Genomic DNA, 23,904 nt, shown 5'->3' on the forward strand with positions numbered 1-23,904 from the left:
AGCACAAGGGCATCAAGATTATGATGGGGGAACGCACAGAGACAACCAAACCAAACTAGTGGGAACTCATGAACTGTGGACCAACAGCTGTGGAGCCTCCATGGGATTGGACTAGGCCCTCTGCATAGGTGAGACAGTTGTGTAGCTTGACCTGTGTAAGGGGCCCCATGGCAGTGGGATCAGGATCTGTCCCTGGTGCACGATCAGGCTTTTTGGAGCCCAGTGCCTGTGAGGGGACACCTTACACACCCTTGGTGCAGGGGGAGGGGCTTGGACCTGCCTCAACTGAATGTACCAGGCTCTGCTGACTTCTCATGGGAGGCCTTGCCTTGGAGGAGGTGGGAATGGGAGGTCAGTTGAGGGGGGAAAGCTGGGGGGCAGGAGGACAGGGGAGAGGGGGAATCTGTGGTTGGTATGTAAAATGAATAGAAAATTTCTTAATAATAATAAAAAAAGAAAAAAACAGCTCAGCAAACAATAACAACAATGTAAAGCATATTAATAAGTAACAGTTACCAAATGTTTCTTACATACTGGGTCCTGCCCAAGCCCTTTCCCATCAGCTCACTTAATTGTTTTTGCAGTCTATCAATATTATATGAATCATCTCAACAGATATTTACTTTCTAGAATATTTTCTTTGTAGGCTGTTGGTCAGCCAGGCTTAGCTCCAGGCTTTTGTTGGGTTCAAATCTGCTCCACATGTCTCTACTTTCTCTTTGTTCCAGAAGCTTCCTCAGGACATACTCTCATGGTAGATCATGGGGTGAGGGGTGTTAGCTGCCAAGCTACTGGACATTTACAGTTCTAACCCAAACACCATATCCACCGTTCCTACGCTGGTCAGAGGATGAATGACACACGGCCGTCAGTAAGATGGAGAAACACACTGTTCCTTCTTTAGTGGGAGGTGCGGCAAGCTCATGGATCCATGGAACAAGTCAAAAACTGAGTACAGTGACTCAGAGACAGAGAGTTGCTCTTCTGTCATCATTTACAAGTGGAGAGATTTAATGAAGAGAGAACGGGATTGGTACAGCTAGAACCTAAACCTGGAAGCTGGAGACACCTGGCTGTCAAACCATTTTTGCACAGGATGCTTTGGGGGCAGGTAGGGACGTGGGTTAAGAAGGGCTGTATAGGAAAGATCGTGTTTGGGGCTAAGCCTGAGCACTGTTGGGTCAGATTTGAAACTTAACTGTGGAAAACAACTGAGGTCATTAACACTTGTGAGAACAGTTTCATTGGGGGAGGTGAGAACAGAGGCAGATGGTGTTAGATTAAGGGTGAGTGGGAAGTGAAGGAATCCAGCCAGCTTCCAGAGCCTGGCTAAGATGAGCAGGGAAAATCTGGCAATAGGATTGAAATAGGGAGGAATGTCACAGTTTTGTTTTTCTTAAAAGCAATGAGTACTTTATCTATGTTCTCATCTACTAGCTTGGGTCTAGCTTGTTTCCTGAGACTTTGAGGTGGGTCTTTAGGTTAGGAGCATCATTCTTCCTGGATTTTAGGTGTGGACTCTCATGGTTACACTTCCCTCTGAGAACAGCCTTGGCTGTGATTAATAGCTTGTGTCTTAGTTTTCACTGGCTTCTAGGAACTTTCTAATTTTCTCCTGGAGTTGGGTAGTGTCATCTCTTGCTATTGACTTCTAGTTCTATTCCATTATTATCTGAAAGGGTATAAGAAGCAGTTGGATCTTTTTTTGTATTTGTTGGGCCTTCCTTCCATGGCCTACAATGAGATCTCTTCCAGAGAAAGCTCTATTGGCTGCTAAGGATGTGTATTCTGTTGCTGTTGGATGGAATATTCTGTGGATGTCTATTTGTGTTGGTTTGAGGTAGGGTCTCATGTAGCCTAGAGTGGCCTCAAACATGTTGTATAGCCAAAGATGACCTTGAACTCCTCCTGTCTCTGCTCTCTTGGTGCTGGGTTTATATAAAATTTAAATAAATGTGCATCACTATGGCAACTTGTAGATGCTTATCAAGTTCATTTGATGTATGGTACAGTTTAACTCTGAGGTTCCTTTGTTGGTATTTTTGTCTGTATCGTCTCTTTATTCAGGATAGTAGGGTATGGGAAAACCTGCTGTCCTTGTACCTGGACCTATTTTCCCTTCACATCCAGCCAGTAGTGTTTGTCTTATGAAACTGGGTACACCAATATTTGTTGTATAAATATTTGCTGTCTTATCTTTGTGGTGCACTGATCTCTTGATTGAGATGGAATGATTTTCTGTATCTCTTCCTACTAATTTTTTGCCTAGTTTTCTAGATGTAAGAGTGACCATTACTGCTTGTTTTCTGATTCACTTGATTGCTGTACAGTTTTCCATTCATAATCTCTGTGAGTGGTCTGCCGTGAGATGTGTCTCTGCTGGCACATCCATGTTTCCTTATTTATTTTTGACAATGAATTAATATTTTGTGTACACCATAAACTTTGCTCAGATGGAGTAATAACATGTTTTTTACTTTATTATTATTATTGTTTTTTTGGTATTTTTAGACAGGATTTCTCTGTGTAGCCTTGGCTGCCCTGGAGCTAGCTCTGTAGACCAGGCTGGTTTTGAACTTGTAGAGATCCGTCTGCCTCTGACTCCTATGTTCTGGGGTTAAAGGTATGGTTCACCACACTCGGCTACTTTCTTATTTTTTAAATTTTATATGCATTGCCTGTAATTGCAGTTTGAATGAAATCCTCCTATTTGAACACTGTTTCTGGAAATACTGTTCCATTTTTCAAGTGTTCATTTTTTTTGGTTACTAAACTCTTGTGATAATTACTATGTAGAACATTTCAATCCAATCAATACATATCCATGCTCTTTGCCTTGTGGTCAGAAGTTATAGATCAGGCAGGTGTCATCAACAGACAGATGAAGACAATGTGCTAGCCACAAGGGACTTCTACTCAGCTCTTAGGAAGAAAAAAATGTTATTTGTACAAAAATGAGTGGAACTGGAGGTCATCATGTGGAGTCCAATAAGCCATGTCCAGAAAGACAAATGTCCCCTTTTCTCTCATATGGAGACTACAGACTAGAAGGGAAACAAGACTTGAAAATGAAGAATTATTTGGGAGGGGGAGTGGACCGGAAGAGAGTGAAGGAGGACACAAAAGTCATGACCTGTGTCGTGGTGGTGCACGCCTTTAATCCCAGCACTCGGGAGGCAGAGGCAGGTGGACCTCTGTGAGTTTGAGGCCAGCCTGGTCTACAGAGTGAGTTCTAGGACAGGCAGGGCTACTACACAAAGAAACCCTATCTCAGAAAAAAAAAAAAAATCAAAGTACATGATAGACTTACATGAGAATATCTTAATTAATTAAACCCACCATTTTTTTAAATAACAAGTGTATGCTAAAGAAAGAAAGGAAATGAACAAAAACAAAAAAGCAAACTCCAGAGTCCCCAGTGTTTAGTGGAGAGGTGCTCTTTGGCTTGGTTGTGGTCTCCATCCGCTCCCTCAGATCCTCGTCTCTTGGTACAAATGGGCTAAACTAGATAGTGAGGGGTGATACAGAGTGGAGAGTTGGATAGGACACCAAAGGAGGGAGAAGTGATCATTGTAAAGTGTTTGACATTGAATACATGTGGTCTGGCTTCACCTCTGTCACTGAGTTGATTAATTTATTTAAATGATATTTAGAGAATCAGGTGATCTTTATCATGAACAAGCTTGAAAGACTTCTTGGAGGTTACTTACAAACTTAAACGGGCTCTTCCCTGGCGTGCACCTCCACAGCCCCCTGGCTTATCTGCTTGTATTCTGTTGGTGAAAAAGAGTCACAAGTCACACCTTCCTCTAGTGCACGACAAGTACAGTCTGAAGAGGACTGACCCTGGAGATATCAGTCCACAGCAGTGATGGTAGCCCCGTGGAAAAAGATCAGTTGTCATTTGTGCTGGCAGCTGAAAAAGGCTGTGGTCTGCCCTGTGAGAAGCATGCTCTGGCCCTCCTGTGTTCTCTTCCTTTCCTCATCATGCTCAACCTCAGAAGCTGAGCTCTGCACACGGCACCTACAGGCTTCCTAAGGGTCCTCGGTGCTTTGGCTGCGTCTGGCCAACGTGAAGTTGTGATTAAATTGAAGCAAAGGAGGAAATGTGTTCAGGTGTTCCTTTGCCATACACTGTGCCCCATTTGCCTCTGCTAGAGGTATGTTCCCTCTGGCAGAAGAGACCTCCTAGGTCTTCAGACCATGCTGGGCAGGGAGGGTTTCTCACTGCTTGTGTTTCTCAGGCCCTTCAATAGCCTGCTTGCTATAGGTGGAAGTTTCTCTCCTGCCTGCCTATTCCCAAATAGTCAGCAGCCACTTTACAAATAATTGACTTGGAGGCTTAATATTACTTATAAATGATCAGCGGTAGCTTAGGCTGATTACTGACTAGCTCTTACCCTTAAATTAACCCATAATTCTTATCTATGTTTAGCCACATGGCTTGCTATCTTCTTAGTGCTGCATTCTCATCTTGCTTTCTCTGCGTCTGGCTGGTGACTCCTAACTCCATCCTTCCTCTGCCCAGAATTCTCCTACTCTGGTCACCCTGGCTATACTTCCTGTCTGGCTACTGGCAAATTAGTATTTTATTAAACCAATTCCAGTGACAAATCTTTACAGTGCACAAGAGCATTATCCCACAGCAGCCTGCATTGGCGTTCCTTAATTTGTTCACCTAACCTCAAATAGAACAGTCATGAATGTCTCCTTATTCTTTGTAAGGTGCTGTTTCCTGTTTCCTGCTGGAATCTGCGTTAATATGACATTCAGTAGAAATGTAGTGGCCCTTGGATACTCGATCCTGGTGGGTAGCAAATGGACAGAAATAGTTACACAGATGCCAAGAGTGGATACATGGCACCCCTGTAGATACAGCCATGGGAAATGAAGGACCAGGAAGACTATAGTTAAGGGGGCGGAGCAGGGAGCTGGGCAGATGGCTCAGTGGATAAGGTGCTGGTTATGCAAGCATGAGGACTGGAGTTCAGATCCCCGGAACCCATCTCAAGTCAGATGTTGTAGTGTTCCCCTATAATCCCAGCATCCTGATGGCAAGATACGGCGGGGACACAGGAGGGTCTCTGTAAGTTCAGGGCTCAGCCTAGCTAACAATAAGAGACCCTACTTCAAAAGAGATTGACGGAGGACAGAGAGCTGAGGTTTCCTGCGACCTCCACACATGCACTGTATTATGCATATGTCTACACTCACACTTGGAGACGTGTACACATGTACAGTTCTCTCTCTCTCTCTCTCTCTCTCTCTCTCTCTCTCTCTCTCTCTCTCTCTCTCTCTCTCTCTCTCTCCCTCTCTCTTCCCCTCTCACTGGCAGAACAGGCAGCCATGGGGAACAATGGACTCGGGGCAGGAGCTCTGCTCTGGGAATAAGATAAGGACAGAATCAAAGAATGTTCTTTATTCCAGTGCTCACAGGGTCTGCCCAGTGGGGATGCCAGGATTTCTGTGGTGACTGGATGCTGCGAATCTCTTACCTTTAGAGATAAGCTGTGTGCTTATCTTGTTCAATTTCACCCATTGCACCAGAGTGTAACATGTGCGGGATGGTCATTTGCTTTTTAAATTTACTTCTGGTCCAGAGAACTCTGTTAGTTACTTTTCTCATTTCTGGGGCAGAACACCTGAACTAAGCAACTTAAGGCTGGGTTTGTTTTGGTTCATGGCTCGAGAGTCTGGTCCTGATGGGGGAAAGGCATGCCGGGAGGAGTGGGATACAGCTGGTTGTGTTACACCTGCAGCCAGTCAGGAAGCAGGCAGATTACTGGTGCTCAGCTTGCTTTCTTGTCCCCATTTTCATTCAGTCTGGGAAGCCAAGCCCACGCATGGATGTAGGTGATCCTAGACAAGTCCAGTTGACAATGAAGACTGCTGTCCCTCGGACTCATGGATAGATCAAGGTAGAAAGGAGGAATGGGGCTGTGAGGCCTCAGCATCAGTCTTGATGCATGACTAAATGAGACTTGGTGCTTTTCTGCATGGAGGACAGACAGTGTTGACATCGGGATAAAAACCATGAGCCGAACATTAGGTGACCAGCAGGGTGGTGGTCATCGGTGCAGCTCACTAAGCATTCTTGGTTTTTTTCCCTGTGATTATGATGCGGGTGAACCTTCTTGTGTACTTGGTAGAAGGGGCCCATGCCGCTTGCTTTGGTGTGGTGTATGCTACTGTGGGGGGAAGCTTGGAATAGGCAGTGCCTGACAAGTCATGCTTGCAATTTTCTTCTCCACAGTGACCAGCAAAGTCAGCTCCATTGGCCTTTGGCTCCAGAGTGAGAAATGGCACAGACATAAGTCCACAGTGACCCATGCTAGCTATGCAGCAGGAGTTGCAAATAACATATTGCAGTTTTAATTCATTGTGATTATAAAACATATTTTAAGATCACAGCCTGACCTAGACTTTCACCATGACTTGAGCTGTAGTGAACATAATTCTATGCAGAGCATGGCATGGGTGTGGAGGTCTGAAAAACCACACCCTGTGTGTCAGAGTGCATAGTACTGTGCAAGGGGAGTGCCATTCCGGAGGAAAGAGGGTCTCATGGGACACTTTAGTGTCATCCTGTGCATGAATGGGAGGGTAGTGAGGTGGCAAAAAGACCCGATCAGTGTGCAGAGGTGGCCGCAGACTGGAGCAGAGATGTGCCACGAGGTGGCAGGAGATGTCTAAGGGGACCCAATGGTGGCTGTAGTTATGGAATGAAGAGGAACGCAGGATGAGGTATGATGTGGAGGGCTATCTGATGCCACTTGCTGGTCACTTGGAGATGACAGTGGGCACAGGGAGGAATGCAAGGGAGCTCTGAGGTTTGCTAAAGGTTGTTTCAGGCTCTGCATCTGCCTCAGCAGTTTTCAGCAAATGGCCTGATAAGAGGCCAGGAGTGGTTGTGCTGGTCGTCAATGCCAAGGACGCCACGTCTCTCTCTTCAGGTCCTGTTCCTCAGCAGAAGAGTGGATGATGCAGTCCTGCCTGTTGGCACAGTTTCAACTTTGTTTTCCACGCTGACAAGTGGAGAGGGCTGGTGAAGAGCCCATAGGCAGATACTTAAGTTTGAGTCTGGAATGTTTCCCAAAGTTTCTTGTGTTAAAATCTTGGTCCCAACACAAATGGGCCCTAGTGGGATCTCTCTCTCTCTCTCTCTCTCTCTCTCTCTCTCTCTCTCTCTCTCTCTCTCTCTCTCTCTCCCTCTCCTTCCCTCCCTCCCTTCCTCCCTAGGTGAGCAATTCTGCTCTGTCTCAGGGAGCCATCATTATATGCTGCTTTCTGATGGGCCCCAGCATAAGGGAATCAACCAGTCATGGGCTGAAACCTTCAAGATTGTGAGCTAAAACAAAACCTCTTTCTTGACTGATTGTCCTGGGTATTTGTGCAGTTCTGGTAGATACTCTGACAGAGCAGGCTTTTGAGGAAAGAACAGTATTTTTTGACACGTGGTTGCTCCATAAATTTTTGGGTATAGAAGATGCAGGAGAGATGAGTGACTCATCAGATCAATGGGATCTTGGGAATTTTCACAGAACATTTCAGTGGCATTTACACAATTTAAACATAACACTCACCAGACCACAGCATGTTAAAAAATGTCTATGAGTGGATTCAGGCTATGAACTGGTACTTCTCTAAATGGCATCATTCCCACAAAGAGCTCTTAGTTCATTGTGAAGGGACTGGAGAAGCCTCAGATGTTGTTAGCCTTCCTGAAACAATGTGTGTGTGAGATGCAAGGCATTGTCTTTGACCTCTCTTGTTTTCTAACCATAGCCCTGCCTAGCACATCTTTCATTACCACGTAAGCAGCACTTCATTTCTTCCCGCTTGGATGTCTTTCCATCCCACCCCTACCTTTTGAACAGGGTTACATGAGTTTCCCTTCATCCCCTGGTCATCATGGAACGTCCCACAACTGAAACAGGTATCCTTCCTGTAACAGCCACTTGGCCTCCTCCACACAGCTGGAGCAGTGTGTTCACAGTGAGGCGTGGGGGAGACCAGATGGAGCGGCGTCCCCTGAGGGAAGGTGGCAGCAGTGAACGATGGGGGAGACAAGATGGAGCGGCGTCCCCTGAGGGAAGGTGGCAGCAGTGAACGGACGCTTTTGGCTTCAAGGTACAGAGCTCAGGGATAAGGAATCCTCCAGCTGGGGGTCAGCAACCTGATTTTTGTTTCTCTTTACTTTCCAGTGCTGAAGATCAAACCCAGGGCCTCACGCATGCCAGGCAAGTGAACAACTGGCTATTATCAAACCCAACTCAAAGACAACTTTGAGAACGGCTGGTCTAGAGTAACTTCACAGACACAATCCGTCTTCCCCAGAGAAGTGAGAGTTGGGAAGTGTTTGCTGTAACTGTGAGTCATGGGGGGCAGGCTTCGCACTGGAGGCCCAGCACTCACTTCTCTGAGGCCTGTGTTGTTATTATTATTTTTAACATTAGGCTAATTCTTGTTTAAGGAGGGACACACTCTAGCGTGAGTATGAGGGGGTGTCCACTATTCTAATACCCAGAGCCTCATGGGAATGAGCTGTTTCCCTTCAACGTGCCAAGGGGACTAACAACACCACTTACTGTTTTGGGGCCCAATTAAGCTTTGGGTTTGTGGTCTTAGGGGCTGGTGGAAAACCTCTGAGGTCACATTTTCCTACTGACTTGTGTAAATCAGTATGAAAATAGATCTTGCCTTGTGCTAATCAGGAGTCCGATGTCTAAAAGCACGCAGATTGAGTTGAGAAATGCTCAAGCACTTAGCCCTGGCTGCTCTCACAGAGAACTGGGCTTTGACTCCTAGCCTAGACAAGGTGGCTCACAACCATCTGTACCTCCAGACCCAGATCTGACACCCTCTTCTGGCTTCCTTGGGGACTGCACATAAGTGGTGCCCAGACACACAGGCAAGCAAAACACTCTCTCTCTCTCTCTCTCTCTCTCTCTCTCTCTCTCTCTCTCTCTCTCTCTCTCTCTCTCTCTCACACACACACACACACACACACACACACACACACACAAATAAATAAATAAAATCTAAAAAAAAAGCTTGTGTATCTTTTTTTAAAGACATGTTCTCACTGTGTAGGCTTGCAGTCCTAGTACTTGGGAGGTAGAGGCAGATAGTGAGTTTGAGGCCAGCCTGATCTACATAGAGAGTTCTAATATAGCCAAGGCTACATCAGAGAACCTGTCTTAAAAAAAGAAAAGGTACACGTATCATTGATTACAGTGTTATACAGTCTTATTATCCCACAAATAATAAAGGACAGTCAAGATAAGACACAAGGTGACCTCAACCTTAAACTTAGCCAGTGTTCTTGTGGGTGACAGCCCCATTTACTTATTCATAAATCTGCATTGTTTCCATTATTTATGATTTCTGCTCAAACTGGATGCTGTTCGTCTGGTCCTGCAATATCCATCTGGGCCTCTGGCAGGACCCCGCTGTGTCCATGTGTCCAGCGTGCTCACCGGCAGGACACAGTTGGGCAGGGTGGCAGGGAAGTCACATTTTAACAGACGGCCCAGGCTGGGGGTGTCCTGTGGGCAGCGAGCGAGGGCCTGAGATGGTGCCAAGAACCTCACAATGCCTGGAACGAGGCTCGATTCCTCAGCACGACCAGCCTGGACCTTCAGCTCCTCCTCCACTCTGCCTGTTGCTAAGGGGGACAGTTGAAGGCCTTTCCCACTGTGTTGGCCTGTCCAAGGGAGGGGAAAAGAAGTGGCCCGCTGTTTCACAAGGGAAGTCAACCAGCAGGCCATGGGCTTCCTCCAAACTAATTACTGCCTGTTTGCTTGTGAGATGGCCCAATTCAGCAGCCACCCTATTACAATCTGAACACCAGGGTCAGAACATCCAGGGCCAAGAGACCAGACCAAACGGTTATTAGTTCACAGAACTCCAATTCTTTATTCATCACAGCTTGCTCACAATGACATACAGGAAAATAGCACTAATGAAGAGTAAATATGCAGGCAGCAACCTTCGGGAGTTGGGAGTTGGGGGAGAAACGACTTCAAAACTGCAATAGGTACTTATGCTGGGTATCTGCTGATTCTTTTAGTTGGCACAAATGCCCTGCCTAGCCCCCCTAACTGCGTCAGCTTCACAGATGGAGTGATTTGGTTTTGTTTATAGGCAGGATTGCCCTACACTGGGGAGGAAAGACCAGCTTGAGTGAAAAGTCCACAGTGTTTGTGATTTTGTTTGTGTTTTTAATGCAACAACCAGCTCACAGTCTCCAAGTGGAAAAATATCCAGCAGCATCATGTGCTTGTACTACAGGCAAAAGCTTAAAATGAACATCATCACCCATGGCATCCACAAATAAGCCACCTGACACGCTAATTAATTCATTCCATCAAAATAACTGAAACAGGAGAAGTAAGCCCACTTCATGAAGAGCGATTTCAGGGCTCCTTGAACCCTTCCTTTGGCTTTGCCTGTGTGTTCAGCACTGGAAGAGGTTCAGCCTTTTACTTCTACCCTGACTGAGCTCAGGTCTGTCTTCCCATCCATCCCTTTCTAAAACCCAAACACATTTGTAGCACACAGTGCACAAGAAGCAGAAGGAAGTGCTATGCTCGGTGGTTTTCCTTAGCCTGGCGTTGTGGTTTCTAGGCAGGAAGCAGATTATGAGCAGACAAATGTGGAGGTTCACATGGAGACACACTACCTGGGGTCTAGGTGTGGTCGTGGTCAAGCTCAGAGATTCTGAAGTCATCTAGGTCATTAGGCAATGGTGGGTTTCTAGCACCATAGACTGTTTACTGACCTCCTTTTTCTGTTGGAATGAAAAGGGCAGGGACTAGAATTCCACATGGGGAGCTTCGAAAAGAACAGACCTCGCAAATTCATTTGAGTGGAAAGACACAACATCAAAAGCCTGTTACAGGACATGTAAGATTATGAAATAACTTGCATAATGCAATACTTGTATTTTTTAACAAAAATGTAAATATTTACAAAATAAGATCCAAGGTACTTTTTTAAACATCAAGCAAAACATTCTGCAAAGAGACCGCATTGATTTTATTTTATTTTTGATTCTGTTTTTTTGTTTTGTTTTTAATAATGAGTTCTTTTTAAACCATGTCATACATTTCCCATACTGATAGCTCATGATCCATTATAATATAGGCAGGGGGATTTACTATGGGAGGGACGTGCCATACCCGCCACTGCTTCAGCCAGACAGTTCAACCTGGAGCTCCTTGTTCCTGCGCACCTCCGCAGCATGCCTCTCCTAGAAGACATCAGAGGTAGAAGAGGTCAGTCCATGTGGTCCAGGGAAAGAGGAGAGCCACCCTAGCCTCTGCTGGACATGTTTGGTTAGAAATAACCCAGTGCGGTATCTATCTAAAGAGGAATTTCTAATGGGATTGTCTTCACAAGGAAAACGTGGGCCCAAGAAATGTCACAGTAGAGAAGATTACAAGTATCTTTATTATTCTATACAACCCCTCCTCATACGCCGCCCCCCCTTGCTGGTGATCAAACTCTGCAACCAAATGCCTTGTAAATGACAGGCAAGCCTTTACAGAGGAACTGTACCCGAATCCTGGACCTCTAATACCACCACCACCACCACCACCACCACCAATAACAACAACAACAACAGCAACAACACGGTTCTTTGTTTAAATTATGATCAAAAGGTCAAATGATCAATAAGAAAATCTGGAATACACTGACTGCTGTATAAATTCTGAGACTGGCAATAAATATAACATTGTTAGTTTCCCCATCATCTGAATTCTTCAGTTCCCTTTTCGGGCTATTTTAAGGAGGTTGTGCTTGCCCACAGGCACTTTGGGAAACCGAGATCCAGAGAGAAGGCTTTGGTACCAAACCTAAAACCTTGTTTGTGATGGCCCTTCCAAACTCGAGCCGAGCCTGTTTCCAGCGCTGCCCTGTACTCTCTGGCACACACTGGCGGAGTCAGTCCGGGCCAGTCATCTTTCCATGACTCTTCGAATGTCTGGGGTTCCTAGTCTTGCATCACTGCTGGTTAAGACCGTAAGCATATGCCCTAAGGATGTCACAGCCATCCTTTCCTCATAAAGGCTTTTCATGAGACCAAACACCAATACAATTGCACTGTGCATATGAACACTTGAATAAATAAAATCTTCTCTTTTATGGGGCAGTCACATTAATGAAGGCTTTTAAGGACCAGACTTAAAACCTTCTTTTAGGGTTCAAAAGAGACACTACAATAAGTGAGGAAAAACTGAATATCTGAGGGTGAGGGAATGAATCTGTTCACACCATACTTTGTTTCATGTCTCTTTATTCTTCTGATGTTCTAATTTTCTTGGCCTAATTGTCTATAATTTCTTAGCTCTAATTCTCTGTTCTTGTCCTCCTGCTTCTTCTCATCTCGCCTAATAATTCCTCCTTCACAGGAGGCCTGAAGCAATAGGAAAAGTTACAAGAGTTACCTCTCATTGGTCAAAAGCACATTTCCAGGGAAAGTGGTAAGGAGTCGAGCCATTTACCATGGCTTTTACACATTTTTCAAGGTTTCAGGAGTAAGAGGGAGGGAGGGCCATAGTGCCCAAATGAGACAAACTTTGAGACATGGGTCTATTGTCAGCAAACTTGGCAAGTGAAGAATTGGCAGGCTTTCCTTAGGGTGTTTTGTGTTAGTAATCTTGGTAGACACTTGTGACTCTGACCTTGTGCATAACTGTAAAGTTTTAAACTTACAGTCTATTTACAAAGGCCTTTAGTCTAGTTTGAACTTGCTCTGAAGTATGAGCTAAATGTGTACAGTTTGTGTTAGATTCAAGTGAGACTGTTATTGTTGTTAGTCTGAGTAAAAGGAACAAATCAGGCTTTAAACGTCTATAGTCCACGTGGTACAATAGATCTGGCTGTGAAGCATCTCCTAATATATTTTCTATATATCAAAACTGTACAGCTGCTAGGCAGTGGTGGTGCACACCTTTAATCCCAGCACCCGGGAGGCAGAGCCAGGCAGATCTCTTTGAGTTCGAGGCCGGCTTGGTCTACAGAGCGAGATCCAGGACAGGCACCAAAACTACACAGAGAAACCCTGTCTTGAAACCCCTCCCCCCGGAAAGAATTGTACAGCTAATGAAGTCATCTTCCTGACCATCTATGGATATATATATATATATATATATATATATATATATATATATATATATATATATATATGCCCATGAAAATACATGGTAATGGGGAGATATCATAGCTGTCATTGCATAAGAAATTACAGATGAAGCCGGGCGGTGGTGGCGCACGCCTTTAATCCCAGCACTCGGAAGGCAGAGCCAGGCGGATCTCAGTGAGTTCGAGGCTAGCCTGGTCTCCAAAGCGAGTTCCAGGAAAGGCGCAAAGCTACACAGAGAAACCATGTCTCGAAAAACCAAAAAAAAAAAAAAAAAAGAAATTACAGATGAAAGCAGCAGTATTCAGAGTTAACGGCCTGCAAGCCTTGCTTGAACAGGGTACCCCATCTGAGAAACATTCCTCTGGTGGGTTAACATCTGAATTATCTATTGCTACAAGCTGTATTTGCTACAGTAGCTCATGACAATGGCTCCTGACATCACATGGTTCTAAACAGGAGCATTCATTTCCTTGGCTGTGTTGGGCTATAAGGTCTTGATGGTGTCATTTCATAGCAGGGCACATTGCATGAGGTTGGTGGATATTTATTTGCACAAGGAATCCTACTACTAAAAGCACTAGCCTTGGGCTGGGAAGTGAACTTTCTAAGGAGGGAACTGATGAAGAAAAGGTGGATCTAGAGTTTTTTAGTTTGTGCTTCTACATTGGATGACCATGGGCACGCAGTTTTGCATAGAGGTACTAAATGGCTGTTGAATTGAACTTTGAAATGCTAATTATTAGTTATATTATTTATTTTCCATTTAGAACATCTTTTTTTTTTTTTTTTTTTTTTTTTTTTTGGTTTTTCGAGACAGGGTTTCTCTGTGTAGCTTTGTGCCTTTCCTGGATCTCGCTCTGTAGGCCAGGCTGGCCTCGAACTCACAGAGATCCGCCTGGCTCTGCCTCCCAGGTGCTGGGATTAAAGGCGTGCGCCACCACCGCCCGGCCCATTTAGAACATCTTAAAATTGCTTTTCTCCTCATATAGTTTCTGGGATTCATTCAAAATCATCTTATTATTAAACCCTATTAATGCTAAGTGTCTGTGCTTACAGGGTTCTGGATTCATTCACAATCATCTTATTACTAAAGCCTATTAATGTCAAGTGTCTGTGCTTACAGGGTTCTTTACACTATAACACTGAGCATGTGCTTGTCACCTAACGTGCATCACAACTGCATCTGTATAGATTTGGCTTAGATTGATTTCCTTAATGTTCAAAATATTGTGGTAGAGATTCTGTTAGTCCCATTTTACAGAGAAGAAACCAAGGCACAGGAAGGCTAAAATTTCTAAGTTCATATAACTAGCAGGTGGTTAGATTCATCATTAGTTATATATGAACGTGGCATGTTTTTTCCCCCTCAAGTTTAGGCTGTAGGTGGGGGAAAAATGTCACATATCCTGTACTTCCTCGAAAGTTAAAAATTAGTGGAAGCGGAAAGTTGACTCTAGAGAAAGATTTTCAAAGTAACGTGATTTAATTGGTTTAAACGAGCCCTTCACATACATTAAAAAGTCACAAAGAGAAGGAAAAAAGGCACATGCAGAGAAATGAAGTTGTTTGGAAATGTGGGGAAATCAGTGCAGATGCAGCGGATTCCACTTGTGCTCAGTTACTGAGGCAAAGCTGGAGCACTGTCTTTTTCTCATGCAGATAGTGACAGCTGGGATCCCATGAAAACTCAGGAGATGCCAAGACCTTTCTTGTGCTGGAAGACAACAGAGCTTCCAGTATAAAATGCAGCTTCACAAGAGTAAACACTAGAGTTAGCTTTATTAGTTTGCTTTGGATTTTACTTCTTACTCAAATTAGTAAAGCAACGGGTTTGCTGGAGGAAATCAAAGACTTAATTTGAGTTTGAGATAGCTTTAAAAGGAAATTTAGATAACTCTTCCGAGTTTCTAAGAAAATATTTTCAGGAATTTTAGTTGGCCTGCTATTTGGGAACTTTACACCAAATTATGAGATGCATACTCCTGATGTGTTGATGTGATTTTAAATGAAAACGTTGGAGAAGCCAGTGTAGGCCTGCACAGGCAGTGATGTCATCAGCCTGTGGTCCTGATCAACAATCAGAAAACTCCAGCTGGAGCTCCTAAGGCAGCTGTGAAGCTCTGTCTATCTACGAAGTTCACTAAGAATGTTGTTTATGGAATTCACTAAGAATGTTGTCTATGGAGTTGACTATGGGTGTTGTCTATGGAGTTCACTCAGGATGCTGTCTATGGAGTTCACTAAGGATGCTGTCTATGGAGTTCACTAAGGATGCTGTCTATGGAGTTCACTATGGATGTTGTCTATGGAGTTCACTAAGGATGCTGTCTATGGAGTTCACTAAGGATGTTGTCTATGGAGTTCACTAAGGATGCTGTCTATGGAGTTCACTAAGGATGCTGTCTATGGAGTTCACTAAGGATGCTGTCTATGGAGTTCACTAAGAATGTTGTCTACGGAATTCACTAAAGGAGTTGCCTATGGAGTTCACTAAGGACTTTCTTCTTTAGTAATATCTACTTTGTTATGAATTTCATATTACTTTGCTAGGTGAACTTAGAGGTCCTGGACAGGCTAGGCCCAAGCACATCTAAATTTACAAAATATTTTCTCTGCAATTTCCCCTCCCCCAACTCTGCTTCAAGGCAAGTGTAGTAGTATTTTGGCACTGTAAACATTACTTTTAAATGAAGACATGTATGAAAGGTGGCTTTAAGAAAATTTCTGGTCCTCTGAAAAATATGACTTAGAGATTTCTTACTGGAAGTCAAGAAATGTGAAGTCAATTTCCTTCCCTTCCTTTATTTCTTAATGCTTCTTTAATGTCTGTAAGTATCAAATATAATAAGAACTTGAACTAGATGATCTCAGATAGTAATTCTATGAAATTCCATTATCTAAGTTATTTCAAAGCAAGATGATGTCAGCATAATCAGGTTCCTTTCTTTTTATTAATGTTATGAGTCTGTGGCATAAAAGATAGATCAGAATTAAGCTGGGAGAACTCATAAAAGTCCTGTTGTCATATATCAAGATGCTGGTGGTCATGGGATCAAGGATAGTCATGGAGATCACTTCTAACACTTCTGTTGAGACTGTTTGTGATGCAGTTATCAATGACTAATAAAGAGTAACAACTTCAGCTGAGAACACAATTTGGTCTGGGAAAGGCTTGCACTCATTCCTACACTCTAGCTTTGTGATCTTGGCTAAATGTAGTAGACTTTCTAAGGAACAGGTTCTTTAGATGTGGAATGAAATAACAATATTTCTTGGTAGCATTGCTGTTTGGATTAAATGTGATCATACATGCCTATATTGAGAAATCAACAATGGCTGGTTACAATCCCTTTCCCTTTCATCAGTTTTTCATCAGACACGTTCAGTAGCTAATTGGTCACGCCAGTGGCACTTGTGAATCAGAACAACAAGAAAATGAATATAAGTCAGATGAGAAGAATGTAAGGGAACAATACATGTGACGATAAGGAATGAGATCTACACTTATGTATCATCAAAGTCACCTCACAGGAAAAAGAATCACAAATCTTATTCTTTCAAGAAAAAAATTACTTTAAGCTATAGCATGTTATGTACTGCTGTTGTTACTAAAATCATGGCTACAAATGCATCTACTTGTTGCTGGTTGGATAATTAGATGTAAAATTGCTAACTGTGCAGAGATCGCGTCTCTTCCTTGTTAAGTTCTACACTTGTAGTTGGTGAGGGTAAATCTGGTTGTGTGGGCCCTGCAGGGAACTCCTCTGAGTTTTCTTTTGTTGTCGTAAGGCAGGCTGGCAGGTAGGATGGGTGGAAGGTTCCTCAGGTGGCTCGGGAGTGCAGTAGAGCAGGGAGGGACCCATCAGACTAGGAAGAAAGCATCTCTTTAATATTTCTGCTGGGCAAGAGAGGGTGTTTTCCTTAGTATGGGAATGTTGGTGTGTATTGATTTCTACTGACAATAGATAATGGGCAATTCTCTCTCATTAATTAATAATTAGACAAGGTCTCACTTATTATGTATCCCAGTCTGACTTCAAATCCATGGTCCTCCTGCTCAGTCTCCTGAGTGCTGGGATTATAAGTGAGGTCTACTGTGTCCGGCTGGTGAGCATCTTTTTCTACCACTTCCCTTCCAGGCTTCTGAGCACACAGCAGAGACCCTGTAAATGCTCGCTGAGTGATCAACTCATTAATATGTAATTCCTGAAGTAATTGCCTCTCCAGATGTCAAGTTTCAGAAAAGTTTCTGTTACAGGGGCGGCTCCATGCACTCTTAGCATTACACAACTTACTTTTTTTGACTCCATTTAAACAAAAGGCTATATATAGATCATAGCAAATTTGCTTTGCCCTATTTTAGGAAAGAAGTAGTTTTAATGCTCACAGACATGGACACAACAGAAGATGACTCCTTTTACTCCACATTTCTAATTCATTTAAAATATAGCACACAGAAGGAAATTTGGTACTTCCTAGGAGGTCTTCCCATTTCACTGAGGAGATAAAAGATGTTGGCTGTCAGTGGTCAAAGGTTCTATATGATTTGAAAAGTATTCATTTAGCTATGGAAAGCCAAAGAAAACCTGGTTCTAGCAATAATATTTGCTGTCTCATATGATGTGAGCCAGATTAGAATCCTGTCAGCTGAAATTTAAATCAGAATAGGTTGTAGAGTAGTTCTCAAACCTGGGTATATGCTGGAACGATACAGAGTTTTCAGAAACTGGTGTGGTGGTTTGAATAAAAATGGCCCCATAGGCTCATGAGTTTGAATACTTTGTCCCTAGTTGGTGGAACTGTTTGGGAAGGATTAGGAGGTGTGGCCTTGTTGGAGGAGTGTGTCACTGGGGGTGGACTGTGAGTTTTCAAGAGCCCATGCTACTCCCCTATGTCACGCTCTCTGCTCGCACACATGGATCCAGATGTAGTCTCAAGGCTTCAGTGCCATATCTGCCTGCCCACTGCCATGCTCCTCAATGTGATGGTCATGGAGTCATGGACTCTAGCCATTTGGAACATGAGTCAAAAATTAACTTTCTTTTGTAAGTTGTCTTGGTCATGGTGTTTCATCATGATGATAGAAAAATAACAAAGATGGCTAGGTATCTCCTGGGGTGCTATAGCTTGATCCCATGAATTAAAAACCCTTCACAGGCTGGATATTTTCAGGGGAATTTCAGTTAGAAATGCATGCGTGCATGTATGTATGTAAGGGGACAAGGTCCAGCTATGAGAAAAATGGGGATGGGTAAAGATAAAAATACAGAGAGCCAGGGTGGTGATGGTGGCGTACACCTTTTATCCCAGCACTCGGGAGGCAGAGACAGGTGGATCTCTGTGAGTTTGAAGCCAGTCTGGTCTACAGAGCGAGTTCCAGGACAGCCAGAGTGGTTACACAGAGAAACCCTGTCTCAAAAAACCAAAAACCCAAACCCCTCAAAACAAACAAACAAACAAACAAACAAACAAAACAAAAACCCCAAACAACCCCCAAACAAAAACAAACAAACAATAACAACAAAACCACACAGAAAAAAACTATTTGTTTGTTAAAAGCAACACTTCTAGAAATGCTAGTTGAAGTATGTAAATTTTATGAACTAGTTTACAAATAAAATCAAGAGGGATAAGCTGAAGGTTTGCATGCATGTTAATTCAAAACCAATAGTGCTCCTGGGCTGGGAGGGATGCAGACTTCGATGTGCACACTGAAGGGTAGAGAGTGAGTCCAGCATACTGCATCCCTGGTAAATGCACTGGAATATTTTTAGGGCCTAGGATGTGAAGAGAAGGCTGGTACGTTGTTCAGACTGAACGCATGGCCCTCTGCTGTCGGTGGTACCACTGCCGGTAGGGTAAGCAAGGAGATCCTCTGAAAAGAAGGGTAAACTGAGGAAAATGTGGCTGGGTCAAGATTAGGAAAACAGAGACAACAAAGGGAACTTTGCTGCCCTGGATCTCAGTAAGCACGTGCTTAGGTGCCACCACATGTGACCCGTGGTGAGCCAAAGTCCGACTGGAGACATTGGGAGAAACAGGGTGTTGCTTTGAGGGGCATGGACATAATTGCTTATAAACTTAAAGAAGCTGATCTAAAGTTGACCCTCTTGGCTTCTGCCCAAATCCCTAGGACTTGTTCACACATCTTCCAGAGCCCCAGTGTCATACTTCTGTGCTGGAGCTTGCACCCTTTCCTGGGCAGCATTCTCAAAAATCCATGAAGAGCACGTCTGACTAAAACGACCTGTGGGAAATAATACTTTTAAAAGACTTTAGCTCGGTACAGTAGCACACGTCTGTAATTTGAGCTCCGAGTCTGAGGCAGGAGGATTATGAGTTTGAGTGTAAACTCTCAGTGCTCAGAGGACAATGACAGTATCTCTTTGCATTTGCAGGGCCTGACATAATGAAGTTGTGAGAATGAGCTAGAGGGTGAGAAGTATAGATGCATCTTTCTCAGGGTTGCTATTTTTCAAGCTTAATTCAGTTTCTGGAAATGGACAAAGCAAAACTATTCATAGCTACATTGTGTATTTTTTCAAAGGCAAACTTTTTGGAGGTGTGTGTGTGTGTGTGTGTGTGTGTGTGTGTGTGTGTGTGTGTTGCACATGGGCAGGGGGATATGGAGAAAGCCCTGAGGACACCAGAACATGATGAAATAGTCCCTCTGCTGTGCTCCATGCTCCAGATTTCCTTACAGATTTTCTTACATGGAGAGAATGGGCTCATGACAAATATTTATGTTGTATTAAATATATATTATTTTAATGAAATATTATTTGTTAATTTTATACTAACATTAAGTATTATAGCATTAATATAATAAGGCTAAATATTAAATATATGCAACTTGGTATTTTTCCAAGACACTGGTTTGTATAGAAGTCACACACATTTGAGGCCAGCCTTCCTGAGTCCACTGTCTGGTGGAACATTTAACAAGGGCTCCAGTGATGATGTAGAATTCCCTTTCTCTACCCCAGGGTCAGGCCACAGTCAAACTACATGATGAGAGCAGCCTGAGGCTGACTGTCCTGCCTTGTTCGCAGCACACGGCATGCTCCAGCTGTGCTGCACAGACAGGTCCCCCAGCTGTGCTGCACAGACACGCCCCCCCAGCTGTGCTGCACAGATACGTCCCCCAGCTGTGCTGCACAGGTATGTCTCCCCCCAGCTGTGCTGCACAGATAAGCCCCCCCAGCTGTGCTGCACAGACACGTCCCCCAGCTGTTCTGCACAGACACGTCCCCCAGCTGTGCTGCACAGACACGCTCCCCAGCTGTGCTGCACAGATATGCCCCCCCAGCTGTGCTGCACAGGCACGTCCCCCAGCTGTGCTGCACAGACAGGCCCCCCAGCTGTGCTGCACAGGTCCCCCAGATGTGCTGCACAGGCATGTCCCCCCCCCCCAGCATTCTGGTGCCCTTACCTTTTCCTGCAGACGTTCAATGATAGCAGCTAGATTAGCCTCACGGTTTTCCTTAATTTGTTCCATTTTCAGGATCAGCTTCTCCTCCGCCATCTTGCTGAAGTTGTTGTTCTCTTCCAAAGCCTTCTGGAGGACTTCTCGCTCATGCTCCCTCTTCTCTGCCAATTGTTTCAGCACCTGAGCCTCCTGAGACTGGGGAGGAAACACGTCCATTTATAGTTAGCTGAGTGTTGGCTGGCGCTGTAGCCATGAGAATCGCTGTCCAGCCTGTTCTTGTTTGTAGACTTTAGCACTTTCTATAGAATGTGTTGGTGGGGAATGTGGCTCCCTGAGTTTTCAGCTGTCAAGGTTTTGGACAGAGTGTCTTAGAAGTAGCACTAACTCTCATTGAGGACTTTCTTTCTTTCTTTCTTTCTTTCTTTCTTTTTTTTTTTTTAAATAAGAAGCTGCTAAGCATTTCTGCAACAGGAAGTGCGACAAGGCGCCACTGGACCACAACATTCCGTGGGAACCTGAAGAAATGGGGAAAGGCCTGGGCCTGGATTTCCTTTCTCTTTTGCCCTTTTCTCTACCCCACTGTTTTCTGGCCAACCATAGCGTGGGCCTTATAGGAGCCTTTCAACTTTTGTCAATCAAATTCACTTTCTCATTTTACTTCACATCATTCCTTCCCCTTTCCCACCAGCTATTAATACATTCTCTCGGGCGCTGGAGATATGACTCAGTGGCAAAGGACACCCTGTGCTTTTGAAGAAGACCAGGGTTCAATACCTAGAACCCACATAGCAGCAAGCAGCTGCCCTCAACTCCAGTTCTCGGGAATCCAATGCTCTCTTTTGGCTCCTTGGACACTAAGCAAGCACATGGTACATAGACATATATGCGGACAAAACATGCGAACACATAAAATACTCTGTAGAGACTTGGAAACATTTGTATAAATTTAGTGTTTAGTGTCCTTTTGGCCAAAACCAGAAGAAATCCCTGGTTCTGGTGTCACTCTTTATCTTGACACCCAGAGGAGTTACTAGGACCTTCAGGAGTGAGAGCAGAGCCATTGGAGTTAGCTGAGTCTTGTTCGTGTTCTCTCTCCTTAGCATCAGCAGGATGTATGGCTCTCTGCAGATGTACTCACTGGAGGCTTGATGATGACAGAGAACCCAGTATCTACCTGCTGAGATCTGTTTCCAAGGTTCTTTAGTGAGGCCGAGGAATTTATGCTTTTGATTAACAATCCCAGTGATTCCACTGCTGGTAGGCCAAAGTCTACCCTTTGCAAGACACATTGGCCATCTTCCCACTTCAGCCTCTGAGTGCCAGGATTAAAGGAATGAGCCTCCATACCTTACAGTATTAAATTGTGTATGTGTGTGTGTGTGTGCAGTCATGTGTGCAAGTGCCCTCCCCTATGCAGGCTTATGTGGAGGTCAGAGTTTGGTATTAGAAGGTAATCCTCAACAATTTCTTCATTTTTATTCATTCACTTATTTTTGAGATGTGGTCTCTTGCTGAACCTGGAGCCTGCCATTTTGTAGACTAGCTGGCCAGTGAGCCTCAGGATCCAGCCGCCTGTCTCTGACCCGAGGACTGGGGCTCTAGACAAGTGCCTGTATGTAAGCATGGATGCTGGGTAGCCAAACTCAAGTCCTTCGCCTTGTGAAATACGCATTTTACCCACGGAGCAATCTTCCCAGCCCTGGCACTTGCTGTTTAGACAAATCCTTCACTAGATCATAGCTTAGGGGCTCTGGAGCTTGTTGGAGCCCGCTAGGTTTCCTAGTGGCTGTACCCAGCAGGACTGCATAAGAGGTTGATTGGACCACGGGCCTGGGTACCAGGTGATTGTAACTAGCAAGGGGCAGATCTTTTGCTCCACCCCTTGGCATCATTATAAATAGACCTTTGGAATAAAGTTCTGGGCCGGTGGATAAGGATCCAGGCCCACCTGAGTCTATCCTGTTTTCTCTCTCTTTCTCTCCCTCTCTATTTCTAACTAAGTCTCTTATCCCTCATTCCTCAAGAGTTCCTGGGGTAAATAAGTGTGGGGGCTGGTCCCCCACAGGAGCTCTCCATAATTCTACCAGTGCCGAAAGTGAGACTTAGGACTCCGTTATTGCAGTGTTCTAACAGCTCTTTCTGCCTATAACATCCCTAGCTCTATTCCTTGGAGAAATCAAGCCTGAACATGGCTCAGTCTTGCAGTTGGACCATCAAGGAAGAAGATGGGCATTGGTTCCAGTATTTGTTTCAGTGAGCAAATAAACGACAACTTCAGAAAATTATATAAAAGACGTGACCTAAAATGAGGGAGAAGCTGAACAGTGGCAACACAGGATCTGAAAAAGTGGGAGCAGGTTCCTACCTGTGTGTGGGAGTAAAGTTCTCACCGCGTGTTCAAACAGATGTTCCTACTCTGTGCTGTGGTTGGGCAGACTAGCAGGAAGTCGGGTGGGCTGTGTGGGTTTAGAGAGAGGTGGAGATATGGACCCTGGCAAACGTTGTTGCATATGAGTGTTTGAAGACAAGTAATGGCCTTGAGGATCACGGCTGAGAGAGTGTTTCTGACACAGAAGCTCTCTGAGAATTGAAATGGAGAACTGGGTGAGATGGCGGGCAGCTGACACAAGGCAGCAGTAAGCTACGGCAAATACAGAGCTGAGTCATTCAAATGTGCCATCGGGGAGAAGGGAGAACCCTGTCTACCTCACTGGGAAACTGAGGCAGATTGCTGGTGAGCACCTTTTGTGCACACCGTCACACAGAACTCAGGATCACTGGAATAACGATGCGAGAGGTACATGACGCACAGTAATGAAACAGAGAGAAGAGTTATTGTCCATTTAGGAACACTTGAACATTTTGCGAAGAGGTTAATTAGCATCTCTTATACTACCGAGTCTAAGAGTTTAATTACTACACAAATGAACTGGATGATAAATCTGAGTTAACTGGTCTATAAAACTCACTTTACACACACAGAAGTGATTTAAGACTACACTGTAGATGCCACTGGTTTCCCATTTACTTCTGAAGCACACACACTCCTGCTACTCTGTCTTCTTGTCCCCGTTCATCATTTGTTGGATATATTACTTGACACCCAGGCCGTTCATCAAACATCAAATGCCTTAGTTCAAAAGTACCTTTCCACTAGCAGGCTGAATGTGGCCCTCTAAGCATCAGACTTTCTGCTAATACTGAAAGAACATTGTTGACATGGCTAAGGGCAAAAACCCACGTGCTCAAATATGACAATTGAGTGTAGCTGTGTGAAACAAAGACCACAGCGTTCACCTCATGCTGAAAAACCAGAAGTACAGAA

At 44.3% G+C, this 23,904-nt stretch overlaps 1 protein-coding gene across 1 annotated transcript in view; it reads right to left on the bottom strand.

Moving 5' to 3' along the window:
• Positions 1 to 9,891: 9,891 nt before the first annotated feature.
• Positions 9,892 to 23,904, bottom strand: part of Stmn2 (stathmin 2) — a 54,218-nt gene continuing 40,205 nt past the window's right edge. Inside the window, exons 4-5 of the mRNA XM_059255671.1 lie at positions 20,583 to 20,774; positions 9,892 to 11,254 (exon numbers count right to left, since the gene is read on the bottom strand). Coding sequence (XP_059111654.1) covers positions 11,195 to 11,254; positions 20,583 to 20,774 — 252 coding nt within the window. The 3' untranslated portion in view covers positions 9,892 to 11,194. The remainder of the gene's footprint in view (positions 11,255 to 20,582; positions 20,775 to 23,904) is intronic.

Source organism: Peromyscus eremicus, chromosome 2 (genome assembly GCF_949786415.1).
Source record: "Peromyscus eremicus chromosome 2, PerEre_H2_v1, whole genome shotgun sequence".
Classification (NCBI taxonomy): Eukaryota; Metazoa; Chordata; class Mammalia; order Rodentia; family Cricetidae; genus Peromyscus; species Peromyscus eremicus.